The sequence below is a fragment of the Ptychodera flava genome, chromosome 9, assembly GCF_041260155.1.
Source record: "Ptychodera flava strain L36383 chromosome 9, AS_Pfla_20210202, whole genome shotgun sequence".
NCBI lineage: Eukaryota > Metazoa > Hemichordata > Enteropneusta > Ptychoderidae > Ptychodera > Ptychodera flava.
In genome coordinates, this window is record NC_091936.1 from 26,731,579 (window position 1) to 26,756,796 (window position 25,218).

Genomic DNA, 25,218 nt, shown 5'->3' on the forward strand with positions numbered 1-25,218 from the left:
ATGCACAATATAGAGCATACTTAACTGTAGTGGCCCTGGTGTATCACGCCTAGTTAGAAATATTTAATTAGATGAAGGGAGAGTATGCCCAGGGATATCTTTCAATGATTGCACATACTGTGGACATTTGCTGAGAAGAATTTCGAACATCAATGGAATAATTTTGAACTTGATTCTCTCTTTCACTGGCAACCAATGCCGTCAGAATAAAACAGGCGAGATGTGTTCACACAAACAAATAACTTTGTCTTTCTTTGTGATGTGTGTATGAAATTCAAATACAGCAAGCAAGGATCTTTCAATTTTAATATCCAACTTACTCATTAATTAAATGGCCATTCTTTTAATATTGGCAATCTGCATATCTCTTTGAGAATGGGCTTGTTAGGAAGAAAATTTCCATACAGTGTCATAGGTCACTAGAGTTTAAAAGATTAATGAAAACAGAATTCATGTTTGTCCAGAGATGTTTTGAGAAATCTGAGCACACCCATTACCATGATGCAACACTTGTCGAGTATACACCAGCTCCAATCATGTAGTTTTAATGGTATTGTCACACATACACATACACTGTAAGAAGGTGAAGTTATCAGTATTTTAATGAAGAAAATACTAAATATTGAAACATATATGTGTTATTTACACAGATCCTTACAATAACATATTATTTAGATAATATTTTTCTTCCTTCAGCTTGGAAAGTACAAGTGTCGTAATTACAATGTTACAGCAACTTGCAGACAAGTTGTTACACTGTCATTGTGTTCATGTCCAATAGAGTATGCACGATGGATCATTATTCCTATGCATGGTTGAGAAATGTCAGATTTTCAAGTAGACAGTAATTCAAAGCTGAAAATCGTTCAGATTTTCTGTGTTTGGAAATGTGACATTACTAAATTTTATTATTTTCCATCTTTTCCCAAAGGTTTGCCATCTCCAACCTCTCAGACAGAAATAGAGCAACGCAGACAGCTGTTGAGGAGATCGTACTCGGAACCGGGCAGCCCTGGCAGTCGATTTGAGGAGAGACAGAACATACCATTTGGAAACACAGACGTTGCTAACCATGAATCTGTGGCAATAAATAACAATATCAATAATCCAAGACTAGCTGAAGTTGTTCATTCGCATGCCTCTGTGAGGAGAACTTGTTCGGGGCCACCGAGAACTGATATCGGTGGCGGTGGTGATCGTCGTAGTGTTGCGCCCCCACCAACGCCAACCGAACCACCAAGCAACCAGAGCGCCCTCAGCGATGAGGAGCTTAACCAAGCAACTGAGGAGCTCACCAGGAACACTCCGCATAGCATAGCTGACATTCAAAGTATTGCTTGTTCCTATTCACTCAACACAAGGAGCAGTGTATCATCTTCACCGAACAGTAGATCGCCTTCGAGGTCTCCGTCGCGGTCTCCATCCCGATCTCCATCTAATATTGTTCGCAATTCGCAGCCATCACCTAGACCATACCTGACTACATTGCAGCCAGGGGCACAGATCTCAGAGGGTGGGACTCAGACACCGGACAACTTTGATAGGAGCCCAACAGTCGAGCTGTCCAATGGCCCCCTTGCAGTCGGAGTGCCAATGTCAAATCTTTCCACAAGTCCAGCTAGATCACCCCGGAGGTCGGGATCTCTTCGCACATCCCCTCGTGCAGTGTCCCCATCTGTGCAAGGATCATCAGAGACTTCATCGGAAATCCAATCACAGAGGTCACCAAGTATTCTGATCACTCCGCCAGCCGTTCGTAATGACATCTTTGTGTTCCCTACGACTGCTGGAGCTGCAGCAGCAACGACAACAGCGGCCGTGACCACAGCGGCAAGTGGCAATACTAACTTCTCAGGAGATTGTTGTGGACTGAACAGCGACAGTGTGGCTGTTTTGAGCAGCCCAAGCAATATCTATGGTGAGAATTCTCATCTGTATCAAGTGGATGGTGCATATGACAGCGGGAGTAGTGCCGCGGTGCAGCAGGCTGGCGATGCTAACAGGACTCTACCTGTGCAAGTTGAACAGGATGCAGCAAATCAGCAAAGGAGTCCAAACAACAATAGATATAGGAGTGAAACTACTACCTCAGAGCCCAGAGAATCGAGACCCATCGGAGAATCCCCAGCAAGGGAGGCATCAATAGGCCCAGTGCAAAATTCATCCATGCTCTCTGAATCAAGGACAGAACAGTCACAGGCAAGGAGACCTTCTAATTCCACTGAGAACTCACATTTGGATACCACTTCTCAGGGTTTGGGCAGCACAGGGCAGGCTTCCAGAGAATCTAGTCCTGGAAGGACAGTCACAGCCAGCTCGGGGAGCAGGCAGCGGCTGGATGCGACATCGTCCGACAGACGTAGAACCAGCAATAGCAGCTTGATGCAGCTTCATATGCAGCCTGCCGTTGATCAAGCTGACCCCGGGACCCCATCTTTGGAAGGGAATGCAAGCGCTGCAGCTGCTGCAACTGTTACTGCTACTGCTGCCAACCACTCTGGTGCTACCAATGCTGTGGTCACTTCGACTTCCATGGCTGCAACAGGAACTTCAGTTGCCACAGCACCAACTCCTACCCCCTCAACGAACAGTGCATCGTCTATGTCATCCACCAACACTTCAACAGCTTCTAGTCCCACCGGGGGAAGAATATGGGAGCGGAGAGTTCAGTCACATGCGCGAGCAGGTAAGCTTCAGTGATTCCAATTGCTCAAATCCACAGTATCTACACAAGTTACGTAACGTGCACTTGGTCAATCCAGAAGTGATTTAAAACTGTGACAAGTGTCCTTGTATTTCAACGAACAGATGCCTAATCCATCTTTGCACTCCACATTTTGCCCTTCAACAGCTAGCTTTGTCGAGAAGAATGCAAAATGACAATGAAAAAAATCCAATAGGTAGCATCCCTGGTCTTTCCATTAAAGATCATATTTTATTGCTTCTAGTAGAACAGGCACTGATAAAACTCTTTCTAGAACTGAGCAGTACAGTTGAATGAAATATTTTCAGCATATAGAAATGTATAAGAAGTTTACATCATTCAGAAATCAACTCTTCCAAACGTCTTTCACTGCTGCATGAAACAAAAAAAATCAATATATATATATATATATATATATATATATAATATATATATATATATATATATATATATATATATATATATATATATATATATATATATATATATATATATATATATATGTTTTTTTGTTTCATGCAGCAGTGAAAGACGTTTGGAAGAGTTGATTTCTGAATGATGTAAAATTCTTATACATTTCTATATGCTGAAAATATATTATATATATATATATATATATATATATATATATATATATATATATATATATATATATAATTCTTATACATTTCTATATGCTGAAAATATTATATATAAACATATATATATGTATATATATAATTCTTATACATTTCTATATGCTGAAAATATTTTATATATATATATATATATATATATATATATATATATATATATATATATATATATATATATATATATATATATATATATATATATATATAAACAGCAAAAAAAGGATGACTCTTCAAACAGTCCTTTGTGTACAGTAATATTCTTTACGGTAATACCCATTACTGTGTAGTGATTTTTTTCTGGGAGTGAAAGTTACAACTGTATGTATTTCCTATCTGTCTTGTGGCTGTGGTTGGAATTCAGTTACAAAACCACATTCTTTGGTTTGGTGCCATTTTGAAATGTCATACAAATTCATTCAGGCAAAGAGTTGTGCACAGCTAGCTGCAATGACATGAGTGTCTGCCTAGTCATCTAAGATGGCAATTAAGGTAGATCGTGCCTTTGGGACAGATATTGGGACTCTCAAACTTTTACACTTCTCTTCTGATTTACCACTGGTGGGGGTTCATTTTGAAGCTGTTGGTGTAAGAAAACTTTACCTGCTTATTTTTTTTGAAAATTGAAAATTTTATTTTTTAATTAGTAAGAGAATGGCTGAAAGTTTCATTAAAGAAAGTTTTAGCAAAAGTTTTAAGTCTTTCACGTTTGAAGTGCATACTTCCTTAACGCAGAAAGTGTTATGTACACAGGTCATTCATGGCAATGAACAGTACAAGAGAGCCAAAGCTATATTTTGTATTCATTCAAACATAGAGAGGTAGTACATCTAAATGTTAGAATGTCTGTACAGTATGTCTTAGCCCAAACCAAGTAATTAAACTTGTCAGTTATCTCTTGAAAATGATTGAGAAAACATCTGTTGGTCTAGATCCTGTTTCAGATAATTGCTGTCGTGTGCTATGTTTAATAGTGGAGGTTGTTTGATCAGAAATCTGCCTCAGGAATACATGAAAAATCAGATTTATGAAACCACATCCATACAGTTCTCTGTTTTTTGAATGTGGAGACATTAGCTATTCTGCTGTGAAATGAAATCTATTTTGAAATTACGTTTACAGAGAACAAATCTTACAGTTTTAGTTGAGAACATAGAATTCTTTACTGTTATTTTTGGCCCATTGTGGCAGGGGCACACTTTTGGGGGGGGGGGGGCAATGCCATCACCCTGTCAGTCTGTATGTGTGTCAGTCTGTCTGACTCTCTGTCTGTCTTTCTGTCCATCTGTGTGTCCATTTGTAGACACAAATTTTTGCCCCGACTGTGACCAGCTTTGGTATGAGAAATGTTTGGATGAGTATCTAGAACTGAATGGAATCTTGTAGATGTTGCTTTTGCAGAATTGAAGCATATGATTATGATTTTTCAAAAATTTCAAAGATTTCTATTAGTGACATAGTTATTTCTTTGATAATTGGTGTACATGTTGGTAGGGATAATGCATTCAAAATTTGTTAGGCATGTCTGCTTTGGATTTTGTGCAATTTTTTGGGGTGATGAAAAAAGTCATCAAGATAAAATTATTTCTCAGTAACTTCCATATTTGATTTTTGAGATGCCATGAACTGGTAAAGTTCCAGAAAAAATCTTTTTCATTACATCATATTCTTTTATCATCATCACAGCCATATGACAGGGGGGAAGCATGAAAGCCTTAATTTGATCACTGTTAGAAGGTTTATAGGGATCTACAAAAAAGATATCTGCTGTGTCACTTTTAATTCTTAAAAAGATTACAAGGTCAAGCAGGGAAATTTTTTTATCTGTAACGTCAAAGCCATCAGGATGTCTAAGTCTAACTTTTGTTTCAAACTTGAAACGCTAACACTATTTTGTTTTAACTTTTTATGTTTGAAACAAGGCTGAGATACAAGACAACCAGGATATTTCATCTGATACTTCTGTCACATGCTTTTGTAACTGAGTGATTAAGAAAGTGTTTAATCGGTAAATCACCGCCCAGTTCTCATAAATTGTTTTCAGCGCTGCAATTGAAATTTGATACTCGACATGTTTTTGTTGCCATGTTAAAGCTTGTGCAAGCATTTTTATGGATCAAAGACAGATATATTTTTATATTAAGTTCTTCTCACGTGAATGATTTTAGCCCTTTAAACTTTGAGTACCGGTATGGCATCCTGTTCTTTGTGTGCTGTATGCATGGTTTCCAATGTATGTCCTCATGTGAGGTGATTTCCCGCTTGAGTTACACAAGTCTTGGGTATATGTGGTACAAAAGTACAGTAGAAATCAAAATCCTGTTAACAGATATCAAACAAAAGTCTAGACTATATTGTGTGCAGCAATTTGATAACATTTATTAAGGTATTAAACCACCTCTCATTCCAAGCACATTGGTACAACTACATGTACACTGGGGGAAATGAATCTGGTTGTAGCAAATTTTGACAACTGAGAGGGACATGGTGCTTTAGAGTATCAGATGCCAAGTTACTCCAATGATTGACCTTAGATCAGTGAGTGAGGTCATAATGAACAGTGTTCTCATGTCAGTTGTAAGACCTCAGTGACCCTTTGCTTGTCCATTTATGGTATCAGAGTATGTAGCCATCGTAGCGTGAAATTCAAGTAACTTCCTGCGTAGAAGTGTTCCTCTTCCCAAAAAATATTGCTACCCGACATTCCAGAAAACCAAGCACTGCACTTGGTGAAAAGGAAATTGCCTCAATTGCTAAAATTAGTCCGACTCGCTTCTTTGCTGCCTACCTACAAAAGTTTTCAAATTGTTCACAGAGCTGGACTGCACCGGAAGTCACGATATGAGGAACTGTTTCATTTTCCAACATCCAATGAATATTTATGGATAGGTCCAGAGCATGTTTTTGTCATGTGGTTGATTTTATAGTATAGCCAGGATCTCTGCCCACAGTTTGGCATGATTTCCTTACTGTGATGGCCGTGGTATTTAACAGATAATGGTACTGGAGTTGTTAGCAGTTTTGAGTTGTTTCAGCTGAAATCAAACCTCTTGAAACAGTTCGCCAGGGAAAATGGTTGATATTTGTCCCAGACAACAGCGTCGTGTCACATTTGGAGCTAACAAAAAAGGTAAAGCTTCTTCCCCTCTGTGATTTCTTCATTGATATTATACCAGTAACTTGTTTGCCTCACGTTTTACGAAAGAAGAGAAATGGTGGAACTGCCTTTTAGTCTTCTGTGACAGGTTTGAGAGACCAGTATTTCTGTAATGGTATGTACATAGTGTCTCTTGGTGGTTGAAAAGCTTGTCAATATTTCAGTAATTCTCTTGGATTGTTGAACCAAAGATTTTTCCATTCAGGGAGATGATATTGAATCAATCATCCATTACAATACACGTCAACAGTTCCTCTTTACATATTAAGTCCACACATCTTTCCATATCTACATCTGTATTTACATCTGTAACTTTTTCCTACTCACCTAAGTCGGTCAAATCAGTCAGTGGTGTGGTCAAAACCACCTGCAGTGAGAAGTTGGGAGAAAATCAGTCAGTCACATCAGAAAGTCAATATCATGAGATGGTATCCAGTATTTTGCTTAGATTACCAGTGTGTGCTTTGTCTAGATCCGTGTTTACTTTTGACTCCTTTGATACAAAACAACCCGGTGTTCCTTGTTCAAGTCCGTGTATGGACCATTTAATTGAAAATATATGATTTCTTATGAAATTACAAAGTTCCATTAAAAAAAATCAGATCTCAGAAAACACATATCATTTATACAAATCTTGTCAAAACTATTTCTGTCCTTGTCGTTACTTGTAAACAGTCGTGAAAATAATTGCTGTCAATTAATACTCCTCCTCAATGATTGCTCAGAGGTTCTGAGCGTTACTGAAAACTCGGGACTTTTCCAACATTTGCAACTTTATGTAGATTCTAATAGAGCATGAAAACATTATGTAGATTTCTTCAATACATTCTCAGAGTCCTCAACTACAAAGATATTTTTACAGAAGCAGTGTACATGTATGTACAATGCATTCATGTACATGGGTCACGCCATCATAAATATTGTCAGCTTATTTATTGAGATAAAAGATGGCATGTGACAAAAACTTGAGCCAAGGACAACGGAGTTCTATAAGTGGATCTTTTCTGAACGCTCATAAATTTCATCATGCCATATTTAAACTCCTTCAAATTTGAACAGCACTGACAGCCTTGTCTGCCACAGACAATCCAGGTCAGCGTATTGATCATGGTTCTGTCATAGAACGTTTCTAACTGCACGTTTACAAAAGTATATCAGGATTTCATTGTAAAAAGAAAAGATGCTTGGTATCGTTTCAAGTTGTGTTGTGATTTAAAAACTGTTCTAAGGGGTCTGGTTCTAGTTGCCAGTTATGAAATGTTCCCTTAAGACACGCAGATTACCAAAATACCAAAATGAGCAAATCTGATGAAGGGCAGATATCTCTGTTTCGCAATTATTAAAACTGCGGCTTTGCAAATAATGTTAGAAATAGAACACCAGGTACATGCTTTACTGCAGCATTCTACTCCCAGCATTTGGGACTTCCATCAGAAGTATTAAAGAGAACAAATATTTCTACCATGAAACAATTAAGAACATATCTCATGAAGGACGTGTATCATTGTTTTGTAATTAATAAAACTAGATGTCGGCATGGTAGGTTTTATTGGTGATGTTGTAAAGTGGTGACATTGAAACAATAACAAGGTCAGGGTACTCAGTCAGGGGTAGCAGCCCAAAGAGTTTTGCTGTGGGTGTTCAGTTCCAATCTTTTCTCATCTCAGGCTTCGGAAAACACATCCATAATTTACTGTATCATTGGTGTGCCAGTTACTTTTATATCAAACTTTACATTTGAGGCCTATAGGCTTACCCACAAGTTTAAACTGGTTACTAGTCTACGAGCACAGGAGACTGTTTCTCCACAAATTAATAGGCTTATGATAAGAGCGGTATCATGTGAAAATTGGCAGTTCATAATGGTGTCTCAGTATTTCAATGTACATTTTATGTTGTGATCTGTTTCATTCATCTCCAAGGGAAATGACAGCAATTTGTCGATATGTGGTTTATGATAATTTTATTTTGGTGAAAACCTAGTATGGCTTGGTATCTCGCTATGTATCAGTGTAGCAGTGACAATCTTGGAGATACAACAAAGTTCCCTAACAGTCCTGTTAATTATTATCTCCGCTGGTTTCATCAACCATGTCACGTTCCATGCGTTCATTACCTCTGGCAGTGGAGGAGTCAACGTCCTCCAAACTCTGCGTTGTTCTGAGGGCAGCTAAGGGGTCACCTCTGAGAACGCACCGCCATCAATTATATCTTGATTTATCCAGGAACAGCGTAATGGGGCACGGTAGGCGTGCTAGCACGAGCCAGCGCTAAAAAGTTGATGACATCATCGTTTACTCTGGGGGTACTTCCTGACGTATGACCTAGTGAGGTATTCAGCCACTCGGTCAGTCAGTCAGTCAGTAGTGTTTCAGGATCCATACAGCTACTATGTTGTGTCTACTCGAAACCCACCATCACCCTCCTCACTATCCGAGGAGAAAAGGCATAGGACTATGCGGACAAAATAGACAAGTATCTACTCAAGGTAACCATAGTCAAAATTACTGTTTTTAGTTTTATAAGTTATTTTTCATTTTGCGGTTGATTTTTTTATTTTCATTTTTATTATTTCTTGATTTTCCTGTCAGGAACTAGTTGGGTGTACTGTTACCTATAAAAATGCAGTCATGGAATCTTATTACAGTGTTTGAAGCAAGCAGACTATATAGTTCATGTACTTCTCACACTACATGTAATTTATACGCAATGTACAGGGAAATGGTTACTGTAAATATTACCTGTGACTGACTTTTTTCGGAAACTTTCCGTATCTTTTCAGAACACTTCTGTCTCACTTAAAGTATCCCTCAGTTTGATGTCATCAATTTCTCAATTTTCACTCCAACAAACTACTCAAGATCTTGCCTCATTAAATTTTATATATGTCAATTAAACTATCTGACGGCAATTTTTTTGTTAATGTTTCCTCTTTCACACCATTTTCTTTTTAATAGAGGATCAATTTAAATTCTTTAGCAAATAGTAAATACATTCTGTCGTGCCATTCATGCAATTTTCATCAAGTTTTATGCTAGCGTGCATAATTATAGGAAATCTTAGAAATTTTGCCATGGGTCCTCTTGTCATGGTGTGTGATATTTCATACTCCGGCCATTTACTAACATCAGTGAAAACCTTATGGTAAAGTTAAAAAAACAGCCAGTATGTAATTAATTGCCTTGTTTAGAAGTATAATTGATAATTGTGTAGCTTTCTCTTTTTTTATAAGAAGTGACATAAATATATGGTGTGGCTTAACCTGATTGTTGAAAATTTTGTTTTGTGAATTACACATGCTGGGCACAAATGTCATTTCTCAGGAGGCAAAACATAGTCAGCATATAACCTTAGTTTTTCTGATTCAGTTTCCTTCAATTGCGAGATTGGTCGTTATATAATTATCCAACTGCCAGGGTTGACCTTGAAAGCTGATCTTCTTACTCTGGAGAGTGGACTTTCAAGGTTTGTTGCTTTCCCCTTGAAATGCTATTCTGTGATAAAAAAACACACACACCGCAAAATCTGGATTTAATTGCTTGCTGGTCAGATAATGTTTGATTTGATGCCAGCACTTTGAGATAACGCTGGGTTCCCAGTCCTGTCTGCAATGGTATATGTGGAAGTTTATGAGCCAGTCATTGCAAGGGCAAGGTTAAAGGTCATGGCAAGACCAAAACAGAGAGAGAGAATGACTAACTAGACTTTGCTGCTGTGTTCCATTTTATTAAGTCGCAGTGTAAAATGAAACATTTCAAATCTCTTCAAACAAAAATCAGCTGTGTTTGACATTTGGTGTAAAAGGTAACAAAATTAGCATGCACCAGACATGATTTTCTTATGTAAAAAACCCCATACTGCAACTATTTCACCATTGTATGGTAGACCATGAATACTCAACTTTCTGTATTCTAGTTGCTTTTCTCAAATGTGTAATATTTTATTTGAAAATTAATTTTTCTGAGGAGAGAAATCATGCACCGTTCAGGCAACAGAAATGAAAATGTGGTGTTTGTATAAGAAATGTAACAGTCTTCCATTCCACAGACGTGTGGAATTTTCAGTGACGTCTTTCTCTATATACCATATTGGCGACTCCAAATTCCTATGTTCCATTTAATTGTCCAATATTCAGCATCTCACTATACATGAAGACATTGCGCAATTTGATAAACAACACCGTGCAGATACCGACTTCTGAGAGAAGTATGTCACCAGATTTCTTGAATGAATCAACCTTTGTACAAGCTAGGGATGTTGAAATCACTTTTTTGGTTTAGATTGTCACCGTTCCAAGTCTGAAGAATCTCCGAGTGATTCAAATGATTGCTACAAGTACTCCAACTCTGAGTGTTAGTTGGTGGTTTTCTTATCTAAATGTCCAGACAGAGACATAACAGTTTATGTCTGTGCAGTGAACATCAGTTATAACTGAATCAGAGTTTGGTTAAATGGTTAACATCTGTCCGTAGGTGTGTGTTTTCAGGCAATTTTTGCCTTTTCTCAGAATTAAACGTCAGAAACTGATATTGGTAAATGGTGTATGAAATGTTAAAATCCTGTGTGTTATGTATTTCCTCACCCTTTTACAAATTATATCTGACAGCTACACACGTAGATATGTCAATTGACCAAGGGAAGGGCTTTTTTGTATCTGCGGACGTATCATTTAATTTGGTCTCGTACCTTATCTTTGAGTTTGCACCGGATTCCAGCGTAGCTGCGAAACCTTCCCTCGGGCCGACAATTGGACTTCCCAATTTGAATGGACTTTTTGTTTAATATCAAAAGTTCTGAGAGTAGAGACAGGTTTGGTCCTTGGGTACCTCTTCTCTGGAATTTGATGTGATTACATGATTGAACTAGAACAAAATAAATATTAGCATATTGATAGGAGACTGAACTGTTGCAGCATAGGCATACAGATTGGGGAAGTTACACAAAGTCATTGGTGTAAAGTTCCAAGAATTGTAGATCATGTACATGAGGCATGTAACAGTCCGCATCCTCACTTAAATATTGTGCCGTGATCATTATGAACCAAGTATAAGATTTTAGTTTCAGGGAGACGGCTGCATCGCCACCGTATAAAGCCATTGTGGTCTAGTGACTGGTGCAGTTGAGCTTATTGGAGGTGAAATTGCTAAATAGAGTCATAAAAGACTTTACAGCTGGTTTTGATATGAGAATACAATCACAGAAAACAGAAGCTATTCTCACGTTATGAGACAATTATCATGGTTTTGATTGTGCATTTGACATTTTTACCTGTGAAACTGTGTTTATTTAAGACCTGGGATGACAGGAATATGATTTGCGCAAAGTGAGTACACAAAAATTGTGACAATTCTCTTCAGTCACTTCTGTCCATACCAGTTCAGACTTGCTCAAAGACCAAAATGGCTAAAACTGGCTGCTGGTCCATAATACAACCACAATTTCTGCTTTTTGCATGAAATGACACTTCAGTGTTAATGTAATACATGCCTCAACGTTGAAAGACTTCAACCTTTGCGTAAATTATTTGTAAGGAAACTTGAAACCACTCCCTGTCCGAATCAAGAATAAAAAATTAGGGGCCACAGTGCAAAATTTGGTAACATAGAGAAACAACTACCACCTCTATGTTAACTCTATAGGGAAAAGCAGAATTTTTGATTTTCAAAAAAAAAGTTAGCGAACATTTTATTTCCATGAGCTTCAAAATGAGTTCCCCCCCCCCCCCCCCCCCACAAGAGGTTGGCCAAAAAGGTATCGTAAAAGTTTTGAGAGTCTGAATATTGGTCTACAAGGTGCACACTACCTTCAGTCAATCTGTTTTATCATTTACAATTTATGCATACAGTGGCAATATACTTACACTGCATGCAAATCAGCAAACTGAAAAATGTCTCATACATGACAAAACTTTTTTTTGTTTGAACACAATAAACTTTGAAAATACAAAAGTCATAAATTTTTATTGCATCACAGAATTTCTCTGATAACATCTTATGAGGCATTTATTTATTTCTCTTACAAGATTATTGTTTCACTTCTGAGAGCTTGATGTTAAAATTAGCATCAACCAACTTCCTTTTTCCTCCTCCAGTTATTTTTAGACAAGAAGAAGACGTGCAGTATCAGTTGATAAAAACACCTACACACTTCACAAATGTTGATTTTACTCTTTTTCTCACATAATAGAGTTGCACTTTTCAATGAGCTTTATTCACCAGAGTGTTTCACATATCCGCCAATGCGTGAACCAGGGATTGAGAAGGGCACTGTTGAAAAAGTCTAGACTAGAATTTATGTGTCAGCAATGAAGTTGTATGTTGTTAAAAAGTACTGTGCCAATGGCAAGGGTAGCAATTTGTGTTTAATCAAATTTCTGGAAGAAGAATATAAGAAAAACGCAATCTTTTTTTGGAATGAAAATGATGAAAGTGTATCAAAAGTTACAGCTGAGGAAGCTGTAGGGCACTATAGAAGAATTTCAGATTTTGGATTCAAATATACCAAACAAAGCTGACCACTGCTTTCAAAAGCTGAAACTGATGCCAGTACATTACCAAATATCAGGAAGCATGAAATCACAGGAAGGAAGAGACCACAGGAATTGACATCAACACCAAACAGAGGAGCAATCCCTAAATCCTGTCTAGATAACAGACAACATCCTCACCTGTGCCTTGCTCACAGCCAATGTGTACCGGTACATGTGCCTGTGTGTGCGTGTGTGTGTTTATGTGGCGCGTCTAACATGCAGTGTATATTTTCTCTGCCAGGGGCTGCATCCCAGGGACTGGCCTCGTCGCAGTCTCAGTCAACCTCCACCGACAGCGAGGACACGCTACCGCCACCACCCGTACACAGCGAGAGAATCACCTACCAGAGAGTGGAGCTGCCTCCGGGACAAGAACCTCTTCCACCGAGTATGTGCCATGTTTACAGTTCGCAAACAAAATACTCTTCCTTTCTGCGTGACCTTGCTCACGGATGTCTTGCACCAGACACATGTATTTATGCATAGAAGTTATGATGGATGACATCGTATGTATTGTCATACACAGAAATCTGGATTCAACAAAGACAACAGCAGTCATATTTAAGCCTTCTTCTCACTGTTTTATTTGTAGTTGTGTTTGCAACACCAATAATTCATCCATAAATATAACAACCATCTTTATCTTTTAAGTTTATCTTAAGATACATGTACTACCGGTATGTGCCTTCCATGAAATGTTAACTCATACTGCCGGTCAGTCGAATCATCAGTTTTAAGATTTCTACCTTCACGTAATGGTACATGCCAACCAATTCAAAGACTTTCACAGAATTTTTTTGCTCGGAAAACAAGATTACTTGGTAAATATTTTCATGCCTTTGTATTCCTCTTTTTAGACTGGGAAGCCAGAGTGGACCAGTACGGTCGGATATTCTACATAGACCATGTGAACAGAACCACAACATGGACCAAACCATCCATCGGTGGTCGTGAACATCTCAAGCGACAGCAGTCCCTAGAATCCGAACAAAGCCGAGAACAACTTGACAGAAGGTATGAAATCTGTACAGCTGTTAATGCACTTAGCTGTGACTTTGGTATATTGTCAAACATTTTTCATCTGCCTATAATATACAATTCCTTGCCCTACTTCCAAAGCCACGCCATCATGTCCATTCTACTCAACTCGTCAACACAGCCTGTATGTGTGTCATTGTCCAATGTTGTAATAATAGTAATATTCTTTTTGGAGTAGAATTTGTTTGTCAACAGTAGCATTGTGTATTGTACACAGTGTATTGTAGTATATCAAGGCTTGTACTTTGTATTTTATCATAATTGAGCAAGAAGAGTAAAGCAAGTGTGTGTGTTTTATTGAACGAACACAGTGATATTCTACAAAGAAATTAAAGATATAGTGCTTTTAAATTGAATGAAATCATCTTGAACTTGCTCAAATTTACCACAAATCATTATAAACTTCCATTGCTTTCCTTAGGTTTAGGTTTTTGTTTTCAAAGAGCCTTTTATAAAGCACACAGAACATTAAAAAAAGTGATAGATCTGACACTTATTGTGTTAAGTTAAATTCAAAATGTAGACTGTTTTATACCAATATTAATTGCACAGGGTGATAGAGGTCCTTGAGACAATGTAATAAAGTATTTTATATTGATAATTGATAATCATAAGTATAATATTTATGGCATGCATGTAAGCTACTGTCTCCATGGTTGTGTACATGGAGCACTGGAAACTAACGATTTTGCATGCCTTTGTTTTGTTTCACAATAGTATTGATCTTAAAATGGAAGCCAGAGAGCAACCAAAATAATGTCAGAAATATATTTATCCATACAGCGTATATCTGTTTGTTTACAAATTAAATATAGCTCAAATTACGGTAAAGACAACTTTTGACTGTGTGAACACTGGAATTAGTGACCTTTGCCAGAGTTAGATTTTTACGATGATTAGAAATGTATGAATGTGTGTGTCATATTCACTGATTGACATCTGGGCGGCGTAGTTCTTGGTTGTCAAATTTTGTAGACAAGGCTTCACGCATGTATTTTCAATAGAAGTTTCTAGAAATACAAATGAGAACAACTTGAAAACAGATACTGGTGGAAACCCAGTGACAAGGGAGGTATACCAATGACATCATCGAAAGTGTTGAAATTACCCTGTACTTCAAGGATCAATAAATAATAAACATATGTCAATAATGTCAATAGAAATGTCATGTAGCATGACAGCTGTTATGTTATTTATACTTACCTGTGGCAAGACCACGTTGTATTGAACACGTACGCATTCCATTAGATATTTTCAAAAGAATTTGGTTACAGTGGCAATTAATGCACAACTTTGATTTAAAACCAAAGTTTCTATCAACAAATTTGCCACAAAAGTTACATTGACATTGATATTTAAAATAATTTTCCATTGATCTTGTTTGATAGGGGTGGTATTCTCCTGCAGATTTCTTTCACTAAACAAGTTGATTGAGGTGCATTTGATAAGAATATGGCGCATTTTGTCATAAAACAAGGTAGACAATCACACAGTAATAACTGTGACAAAAGTTTCAGGAATAGCCAGCATCTACTCGGAAATCCACAAGTGCTCTTGACTTTGCAGAAAAGAAGGTCATGATGGACAACATGAACTTTTGACCTATATTTTTTTTCTCTCACAATTTTGACATTTTATAATAATAGAATCAAAGTGAGGGTAGACATTACTGAATTTTTCTGAATTTATCATAGATCAGACTTTTAATCTCTAGCCATAGAATTAGTTGACACTAAGCCAATGTAAGAAAACTGAGAAAGATTGGTGACCTGCAAAAATTCAGCGGGAAGTATGGTGGTTGATAGTACGCCTTAATTGTGACATTTCAGAGTATAGGTAATAGGTGTGTTCTGTAAATAAACAAACAAAGGGATGCCCGCCAGTCTGTACCTTTATCATATAGCTGACTTTAAACAGCACCACACCCCCCAGGTACAATGACGCAGTACGCATGTCTTGGTGACACTCAATCAATGGTACCTGTTCCGGGATGTCCCAAACATCACTAATGAAGTCGCTAATGAGAAGCTATGGCCAAATTTATTGAAACCATTCATATAAGATTTTCTCTGAACTTTATTCTGCATTGCACTGGTTCAACGGAAACTGTTCATATGTATCAATAGACGCCAATGATACTAGATAGGGCACTGAACTGCAGATTATCACACAAATATAGTTCAAAGCAGCTAGGGACGATGATACATTCAAACTTCCATACCTATCTGAGTCCAAAGAAAATATGCAATTCCCTTCTTCCTTCTGGCCAAAGTCAACATACAGTAGGATAGAATAAAAATACTGTATTTGTAATACTGTGGTAGGAACTTATGCGAAAGTAGGAACAAACAAATTACATCCCCAACCCTTGTTTCAATGGGTGCATGATCTAATATTGCAGTGGGTGTGTAATCTTTTCAGTCAATATAGATGTATAGATAATCTTGAATGTACTTACCGGGTATATGTGAACACATATCACGACTGAATACAGGAAACTAATTTATCACATTGAGGTCACTGGCCTGTTGTATTATTCTGTGCTTTCTATTATCACGCTGCATATCATGCCAAATTATGATATCATAAAACAACAGGATGCATGAGATAAGATCTTCGTTTTGATACAAATCTGATTCATGCATAGACTTTTCCTGAATTCCCTAAAAAAAACTTTATATAAAAAATATTTATTTGCCCTAAAAAAGTAGCATCAGCAGAAGACAACCTTATATAGCTCAATTCCTTTCATCTTACAGTATCCTGTAAGGATGATTCCTATTCTATAGAAAGAAATCTTGTGAATTTTGAGCTCACATGTTCACACACATGAGCTAATTTCACAGTGATGTCTGTCTGTCTGTCTGTCTGTCTGTCTGTCTGTCAGTCTGTTGGCCTGATAACTCAAAAAGGCTTATCATAACACTTTCAATGAAGTTGCAAACATGTGGCGAAGGTTTAAATTTACACACAACTGCAACATACCGGTATAACGAACTACAATATATAACAGAACACATGAGCATTTTCAGTTCATATCTAGTTGTGCACTGGATCAATCATTTCTTAGAAAATGAAGCAGTTTGTTTAAGGGTCACACATACATTTTTTGACGTGTGCAGTGATTCTTAGGGTACACAAGACAGTGAGCTAAGAATTCCAATCATATTCTTCCAGTTGATATGACATGACAAATTTGTGACAACCCAGCTGACTGAAGTGACCTGTCAATTATCTGTTATCACACACCTGTGTGTATATATACATATTCACTCATGTGATGATGAGTTTACTGATTAACACCAAAGTACAGACCTCGTTGAGGCTGTGACCAAGTCAAAGTTCACTCGTGTCTAATTATAAAATATATTATTAGCGTTTAATCTATTTGTTTCTAATTATGAAATCTATAATTTGAGTCAAACCCCCTTGAACTTTGATTGTAAATATTGTAAAGAAAGTCAAACGTTTTTGACATTCTCATAAAAAAAATGTGTGGTAACTAGAGCCAAACTACGCTGACGCTAAGTATGCAAAACCTGAACATTGTAGAGAGAATCAATCCCTGACTTTTATGAGACAAATGAAATTGCGATTAAATCTATATTAAAAAAATTGTGATCTGAATCAACTGTCTTGATCTTCTGCCTAGACCAATTTTTACTCTCAGATACTTAGTTTTCTTGCTACACTGTAATCAGGTTTGGAAGTGTATGAAGCCCGTATGATGGGATGTATGATTTACAAATATTTCAAACATTGACTTTTCTCTCAAATTTTATTATCTCTTTACAAAGATATCAGAGCATAAGACGAACACTTGACAGAGATGTTGATGCTAGTACAGTTACTGAAGAAACACAAGGTGCTACAGGTAAGTCATTTAGAACATCTACTTTAATGTTTGGATATTTTTTCAAAATTATCTCTACTGGAACAAAAATTTTCAGTGATATTGTTAATCTCATCTTCCTTTTGTTTTGATTTCACAGGTGGCAGTGACATCAGTGAAAATGTTGCCCCAGAGAGAGGCTCACTGCTCCACTCTCCAGCAGTCAAGTTTATGACCAGAGCTGATTTCTTTGCTGTACTTCACGAAAATACAGTAAGTTTGGCACCTCTCTCTGTCTGCTTACACTTGATCTTTGACAAAGCAAGAATGTTTTGCAAGGTGATGAGTTCCAAACTGTTTTCCATCAAATATTTAGATAAAAAAGCACTGATAAGGTTCCAATTGTAACATTATCAAAACTTTTCATAGGCATTCAGAATCTTTAGCCATAGCAAGGATTTTTTTGGAAAAAGAATATATGTCCATGTCAGTTCTTTGACAAAAATTTTTTTCATTTCGAAACTATCAGTGAGATGAAACTAGCAGCACTGTAATTTTTTCAATTTTATATATCTCGTATTGAACCCCAAGAAAAATAACATTTTGTGAGACAGCTTCAGAAGACACCTGTAATACATAATACTGTACCAATTCTATGTTCTTTTTCCTGTAGGAAGCCAGCCAGCAATATGCCAGGAATTCATCTCTCAAACACATGGTCAACAAGATACGCCGAGATCCCAGCCAGTACGAACATTACCAACACAACCGAGACCTGGTGTCTCTTCTCAACCACTTTGCAGACACTTCACAGGACTTGCCAAGGGGATGGGAAGTCAAGTATGACAGAGCGGGAAAGGTGAGAAAACTTCCGGGATAAATATCATTCTGGCGGTGATGATGACAGAATGAGGACAGGTCTTTATTCTTGTTTTTCCTCCACGCTTGCCTCTTTCTTGCATTAGTTAAAGGGATAAAAATGACAGTGTTTTCAGTGCATATAACATCAAAATATTCTCACTGACAATTTTCCCCATTGCTGTCTTCCTTCTAGGCATTTTTCATTGACCACAACAACAGAAGTACAACATTCATAGATCCCAGACTTCCGTACAAACCGCCGTTGGGAAATGTTGTTGAGAGTATGAACATGCTACAGGTGCCCTCATCAAGGACACGAAGCAGAAGTGCTGGTGAAGATGATATCAGGAATTCATATCAGTTGGTAAGAAATCTGACTTTTTTATTGTGTGTGGAGTGAATTCTTACAGTCTCTGATTGAAATTATGTAAGATTTTTGCATTCTTGCCAAGTAAGTCAAAAAGCCTCAGTGATAATGGGTGCAGTCCTTTCACTTGGTGTGAAGATCAAATATGGATTTACTGGACTTGTCATCTTCCATGACACTTCACAGAGATGTTCAGTAAATTTACAACAACCAAGTATATGCTTAAAATATCTGGAGGATCCGGGACTGCTGTCTTTTGATAACAGTCGAATGTTAAAACACTCTTATGATGGCTGGATGGGAAAAAATATAATCACGGATGACAGTGGAATATGCATCACCATAGTGTAAGAACACTCAGCACAGATAATGGATTCTTGTAGCACCTGAATATTCTACTTTCACTATCATACTTGAAATGTCTTCAAAACTGTTAGCTTCTCGTCTGTAGACGACAAGGAGACTGCAATACTGTCTACAAATATTACTTGACTCGAGAAGTAAGACAATATAGCATACTTCCAGAAGTTATCACATTTTTCATTCATGTATATGTAGATTGTTGGTTCATAGGAAATCACACTCCCTTGTCTACAGATAAATGAAACATCGTTATTATTCACATATATTGATCTTGTATTTGTTCTAATCTTTGATCTTTATCTGTAGACTGGCAGTGTGAAGGGAACCCCACCCATCAGACCCAGACCAGTGGACACACTAGGCAGACCAAGACCAACAAACTCAGTTCCAACTGGTAAGGACACTCTCTTGGCAATCATAATCAAGCTTTTCGGCCTTTTACTGTTGTGTGAAGATAAGAATGGACAGTGAAATTGATCTAAATGTTATCACACTTGTGTAATTGGTTTGTAAAGTTGTTTCAAAACTTGCCTTAGAAGTTGCACTGACTTGTTATAATTGCGGTGAAAATCAGAGAGCTTTTATGGACCCCTAATAAACACACACCATGGGAGTACACTTTGCGGTGCACTTCACATACGCAGAATCATATTACATTCCTTACCGCCGCCCTGAGTGTCACAGCCAAGTCAGTGTCTAGTTGTCATTAGACTCTTGTTGTCTTCGCACTGTATGAAGTTCTTTGTGCAAAAAAAATCATGATCCGGCGGGAAAAAGAGGTGTAAGTACGCCAGAAGCAGTACGTGAGAAAGTTCTCGAAATGTACGTGGATGGAACGTCATTCGACAGATATCAGCGTAAGAATGCTGTGAAAGTCATCCTCAGAAATGAAGACGGGCACTATCGTGTTGGGAATAGTACGAGACACTCGACTTTGAACATATATACTCGGCCATGGCACTACTGAAATACAAGTGTGTGTACACTTGTAGGAAACATTTATCCCACAACATAGACACTAATCAGTTCCTACACCAGCCGAGAGGTTTTATTGCTTTACTTCAGCAATTACAGCTGAAGCCTGCTGTGAAACAACACTATCATCCGTCTGTTCTTTGCCTCAAGTTAATTACAAGTACTGATACTGCAGCAAGTTTTTGAACAACTTTACAAACCAATTACACAAGTGTGATAACATTTGGATCAATTTCACTGTCCATTCTTATCTTCACACGACCATAAAAAGAGTTATGTTTTTTTCCAAAAACACTCTCAGTGGAAAGTTTGTTACAGACCAATACAGCCAAAACTTTCTATGGATAACGGAGTTTTATTCAAATTAAATCTTCTAGACATAACCATGAATTTTCATACGCATATATTGTAAATCTAAACAGAGTTTGATAAACATCTTAACTAGGCTATATTTTGCAGTACATTGCTGGAATTCATTCTGCTTCATTGTATTAAGTTTTATATTGTCAAAAAAATTGTTTCTGCCCACTTTTGCAGCATACAATGAGAAGGTGGTTGCATTTCTACGTCAGCCAAACATTATGGAGATTCTTAAAGAAAGGCAGTCAGCATTAGGATCAAATACATTGCTAAAGTAAGTAACATCTATGTTGGCAGTGTTGTTGTAGTGATTGTATACAGCCTTTGCTGTGATTCAATCATCTATTGGGTTGTTTCACACTTTTGACAATTTTCCTTAATATTCAAGGCCCTGTCACAAGTCACAGGAATAGCTCTACTTCAACGAGTGATCTAACGCTTACCAGTGGTCTCATTTTTTGTCTGAACACTGAAATAGATCAATGACCACGTGTACAATGAACTGGACGATTTCCAATGGGCAGGCCAAGGTCTAGAATTGAATGTTTCCAATTAAAATCACATGTGGTCCTGCTCAAAATGTACTGAAATAAAAAAAACTGGTAAAGTTCTATTATAGTCATACTATACTTCGGTGCCAGGATGTTTGACCTCAGGTCAGCGACTCAACTTGATTCCTGAGGAAGCTTTATCCGGGGAGGATGTTTCTGTGAGAAGGGGTACTGCATTTTGCAATATTTTGGACAGATCCCCCGAGTATGACCTTCTGAGTCACTTTGAGGTCATAAATGCCAGGATGTGTGACCTCAGGTCAGCAGCTCAACTAGACTCCTGAGGAAGTTTTAGCCAGGGGAGGAAGTTTCTGTGAGAAGGGGTACTCCATTTTGCAATATTTTGGACCGATGCCCTGAGTATGACCTTCTGAGTCACTTTCAGGTCATAAATGCCAGGATGTGTGACCTTTCCATATCTAATCAAGCTTGCATATTACGCAACATGACATAAAACACTGGGTTTGATCGATGTATGAAAGACCTTTTGCAGTACTTTGATATACTTTTTTTCCGATATTTTCAGGGATAAAATAAATCATATTAGAATGGAAGGTGTAGAGGTGCTGGACAGACTTTCGAATGATATTGACTTGATCATTCTTCTCAGGTTAGTGGCTTCCCTTTGCTTGTCTGCTTGCATCATACCAATAGGGTAGAATTTATAAAGACAGAAATGTGCTGAAAAACCAGTCGGAAAGCGCCCTCTATCGACAGTAAATGGATTTTTTTTTCAACTTACAAGTTTTGGTTCGTAATAAGCAGACTCATTTAAAGTTTGAAATATAACACAGCAGTATTCATTCATGTACAGGTTTATTAATATTCTGTAAGCATTGAAGTTTGAGATGATGACTAACCATCTGTGAGTTCTCATGTATTTCATATTGCATAGTCTCTAATAATGTAACCATAAATATCTGTGAGGAAACAAACTATGTAGCTGGATGCAGAGTTTTCAATTTGGAAATCTTCACTTGTAGTTTGCATTTCTTTACAGTTTATTTGAAGAAGATATCATGTCATATATACCTACAGTGGTACACACTGCAAGCACAGCATCACCTAGAGGGTCACCTCAACACTCACCGCAAGCATCTCCAGGTAAAAGACCAACTAGCATGTATATTGGAAAATGTTCATTGTTTGACAGTGCAAACTACAGACCCTCTTTTCGTATGTAAGATTGCCCTTTGCCATACATGTAATGTTGATGGTTATGCTTTGCATAGCCTAGCTCAGCCAGCTGTTGAAAAGCCAAGCTTTTGGGAAGCAGTGCCCAGCCTGCTATGGGTCTCACCATACACCAGGCTTTACCGTTGAGGGCGTTCATCAATCTACTGCAGGGATTTGGAGCTGTGCAGCACATAGAGGGCTTTGAGAGTGTAGTAGTGAATGACTAAAAATAAAACATTATGTTTTAGAAAGAAACAGAACACTCAGTATAAAATGGAAAGTCTTAAAGGGACAAAGTCGGCCATTTTTTCATGAATTTTGTTTGATACGAGATACTACTCGTATTGTTTGACATGTTGAAAGATACTGACTGAAAGGTTGCCCATGCGTGTATTCGACCCAGGTTTTAGAAACGATACATGAAACTATTGCGAAAATGAATTAATGGTCATGACCATTAATTCATTTTCGCACTGGTTTCATTTACCATGTCTAAAACTGGGGTTGAATATCCTCATGGTCAACCATACATTCAGTATATTTCAACATGTCAAACAATATAAGGAGTATCTTACATCAAACAAAATTCGTGAAAAATGGCCGACTTTGTCCCTTTAAAATCTCTCATACTTTTTATTGTAAGTAAGTAAAGCCTTGAGATAAGTGGATAATTGGCTAGAATTAGCTGAAGGGCAACTTAGATACTCATCTGAAATTTCAATTTCCTGTTTGGTCAGGTCTCACCAGAGCTAACGCCAGAGCCCCAGCACCGTACAGAAGAGATTTTGAAGCTAAACTCAGGAATTTCCACCGGAAGATGGAATCCAAGGGGTATGGACAAGGACCAGGAAAACTTAAGTAAGTTCATCCGTCAATGGATTTATTTTATTAATTCAAAAAAATTCTGTTATTGTCCAATATATATAGATTGTGTGAATTTTGCTGGCCCTATGTTTATAAATAACGATATTCCATGATGTAGTTTCTACAAATAATAATCTTCACAATGAGGTATGGTATAAAGCAAACTTTATATCTACTTGTTACTCAGTGAAATTTTAGTCATAAAATTTCAGATTATAACTTTTTTGTCTTACTTTTGCGTTCACTTCAGGTTAAATATTAGGCGAGATCATCTATTGGAGGACGCTTTCAATAAAATAATGGCAACCCCCAAGAGAGATTTACAGAAGAATAAATTGTATATATCATTTGTCGGTGAAGAAGGGTGAGTATATGATATTTAAGTTTTATGTCATCAAAGATCAACTGATAATGTAATAATCAGTGTATTTCTGGTTTCACTGACACAGTTAAGGAATTATTCAGAAATTAATATAGAAACGGATTTCAACAAAAATTTCTGAGAAAAAGCGAAATATGCAGGAAACTGCTGTCACAGTTGTCAAGGACTTTCAAACTCATGTCCCGTGAGAGATGACTTTCAAATTACAGTAGTTTCATACTGTGGCAACAGCTCTTTGTAATACTGGCTGCCATTGTTCATATCATGACATCGAAAGAGGAAGAAAACACTGATCAGATTTCTGATAAGTCAAAACAAAGAAGTGTTTCATAGAAATCCTGTGCCTTCAACCCCACCTATAATTATTTTTAACTTCACTATCTTTGAACAATGTTTCCGTCTGTGTTACCTCTAATAAACAATAAAGTACAGTAGTATACATTAATTTTATCACCCTTTTTCACAGGTTGGATTATGGTGGGCCATCAAGAGAATTTTTCTTTCTTTTATCAAGAGAATTATTTAATCCATATTATGGTCTATTTGAGTATTCTGCTAATGATACATACACAGTACAGATCAGCCCAATGTCAGCATTTGTAGACAATCAACTTGAATGGTAAGTGTTCTCCGAAATAATTTTTATACTTTTCCCTTTTGACACAATTGAGTTTGTTAAGTCTGAATTTGATGAATTCTATAAGGTGGAAAGTGTGTATATGGGGTGCTATATTGTCCGTTTGATGTAATATCCACATGCATGGAGCTGCAGTGTAAAACATTACAAAAACAAAAGTTTCTGTAGAAGGTATCTTAGAGGGCAGTTTTTTTCTCGTGATTTAGCTCAACATTGTCAAGACCACAGATTTTAAATTCAAGACCAGCTGTGTTACTGTCTCATATTTCATCACAGCCTAAAAATGGTAACCTCCCTTATTTATCAGCAATATTTTATGTGCTATATATAATAAGTTGCTTTCTTTTGATAATTCCTGTCATAGTTGTAATTATAGAAATCTCAAAAATGTTCACCGTGGCTCAACCTCTTGTTGTCTTCTGACAGGTTTAGATTTTGTGGACGTGTAATAGGTCTGACCATAGTCCATCAGTACTTGCTAGATGCTTTCTTCACAAGACCTTTCTACAAGGCTCTGTTGCGTCGGCCGTGTACACTCAGTGATCTGGAGTATCTGGATGCTGAGTTCCATCAGAGTTTACAATGGCTGAAAGACAACGATATCACCGACGTTTTGGATCTGACATTTACAGTAGATGAAGAAGTCTTTGGACAGGTACTACCTCAGTTTTTTTGCCAAGATGTTTTCTCCAACTTCGAAATGTAATGAAAAGTTCCTGACCAAAGTAAACTGAAGTGTCAAATGTATGATAGGTTTACGTTTCCCTCAGGTCACCACGTAGGGATTGTC

The 25,218-nt window shown here is 37.3% G+C and overlaps 1 protein-coding gene across 2 annotated transcripts in view; it reads left to right on the plus strand.

Moving 5' to 3' along the window:
* Positions 1–25,218, plus strand: part of LOC139140505 (E3 ubiquitin-protein ligase HECW2-like) — a 110,775-nt gene that overhangs the window by 76,225 nt on the left and 9,332 nt on the right. For both annotated transcript variants that reach the window (XM_070709809.1, XM_070709810.1), the window contains 15 exons: positions 932–2,686; positions 13,264–13,410; positions 13,880–14,036; positions 17,858–17,934; positions 18,053–18,165; positions 18,566–18,751; positions 18,947–19,117; positions 19,790–19,877; positions 20,996–21,092; positions 21,896–21,979; positions 22,370–22,473; positions 23,283–23,403; positions 23,660–23,773; positions 24,258–24,410; positions 24,855–25,083. In XM_070709809.1, coding sequence (XP_070565910.1) covers positions 932–2,686; positions 13,264–13,410; positions 13,880–14,036; positions 17,858–17,934; positions 18,053–18,165; positions 18,566–18,751; positions 18,947–19,117; positions 19,790–19,877; positions 20,996–21,092; positions 21,896–21,979; positions 22,370–22,473; positions 23,283–23,403; positions 23,660–23,773; positions 24,258–24,410; positions 24,855–25,083 — 3,596 coding nt within the window. The remainder of the gene's footprint in view (positions 1–931; positions 2,687–13,263; positions 13,411–13,879; positions 14,037–17,857; positions 17,935–18,052; positions 18,166–18,565; positions 18,752–18,946; positions 19,118–19,789; positions 19,878–20,995; positions 21,093–21,895; positions 21,980–22,369; positions 22,474–23,282; positions 23,404–23,659; positions 23,774–24,257; positions 24,411–24,854; positions 25,084–25,218) is intronic.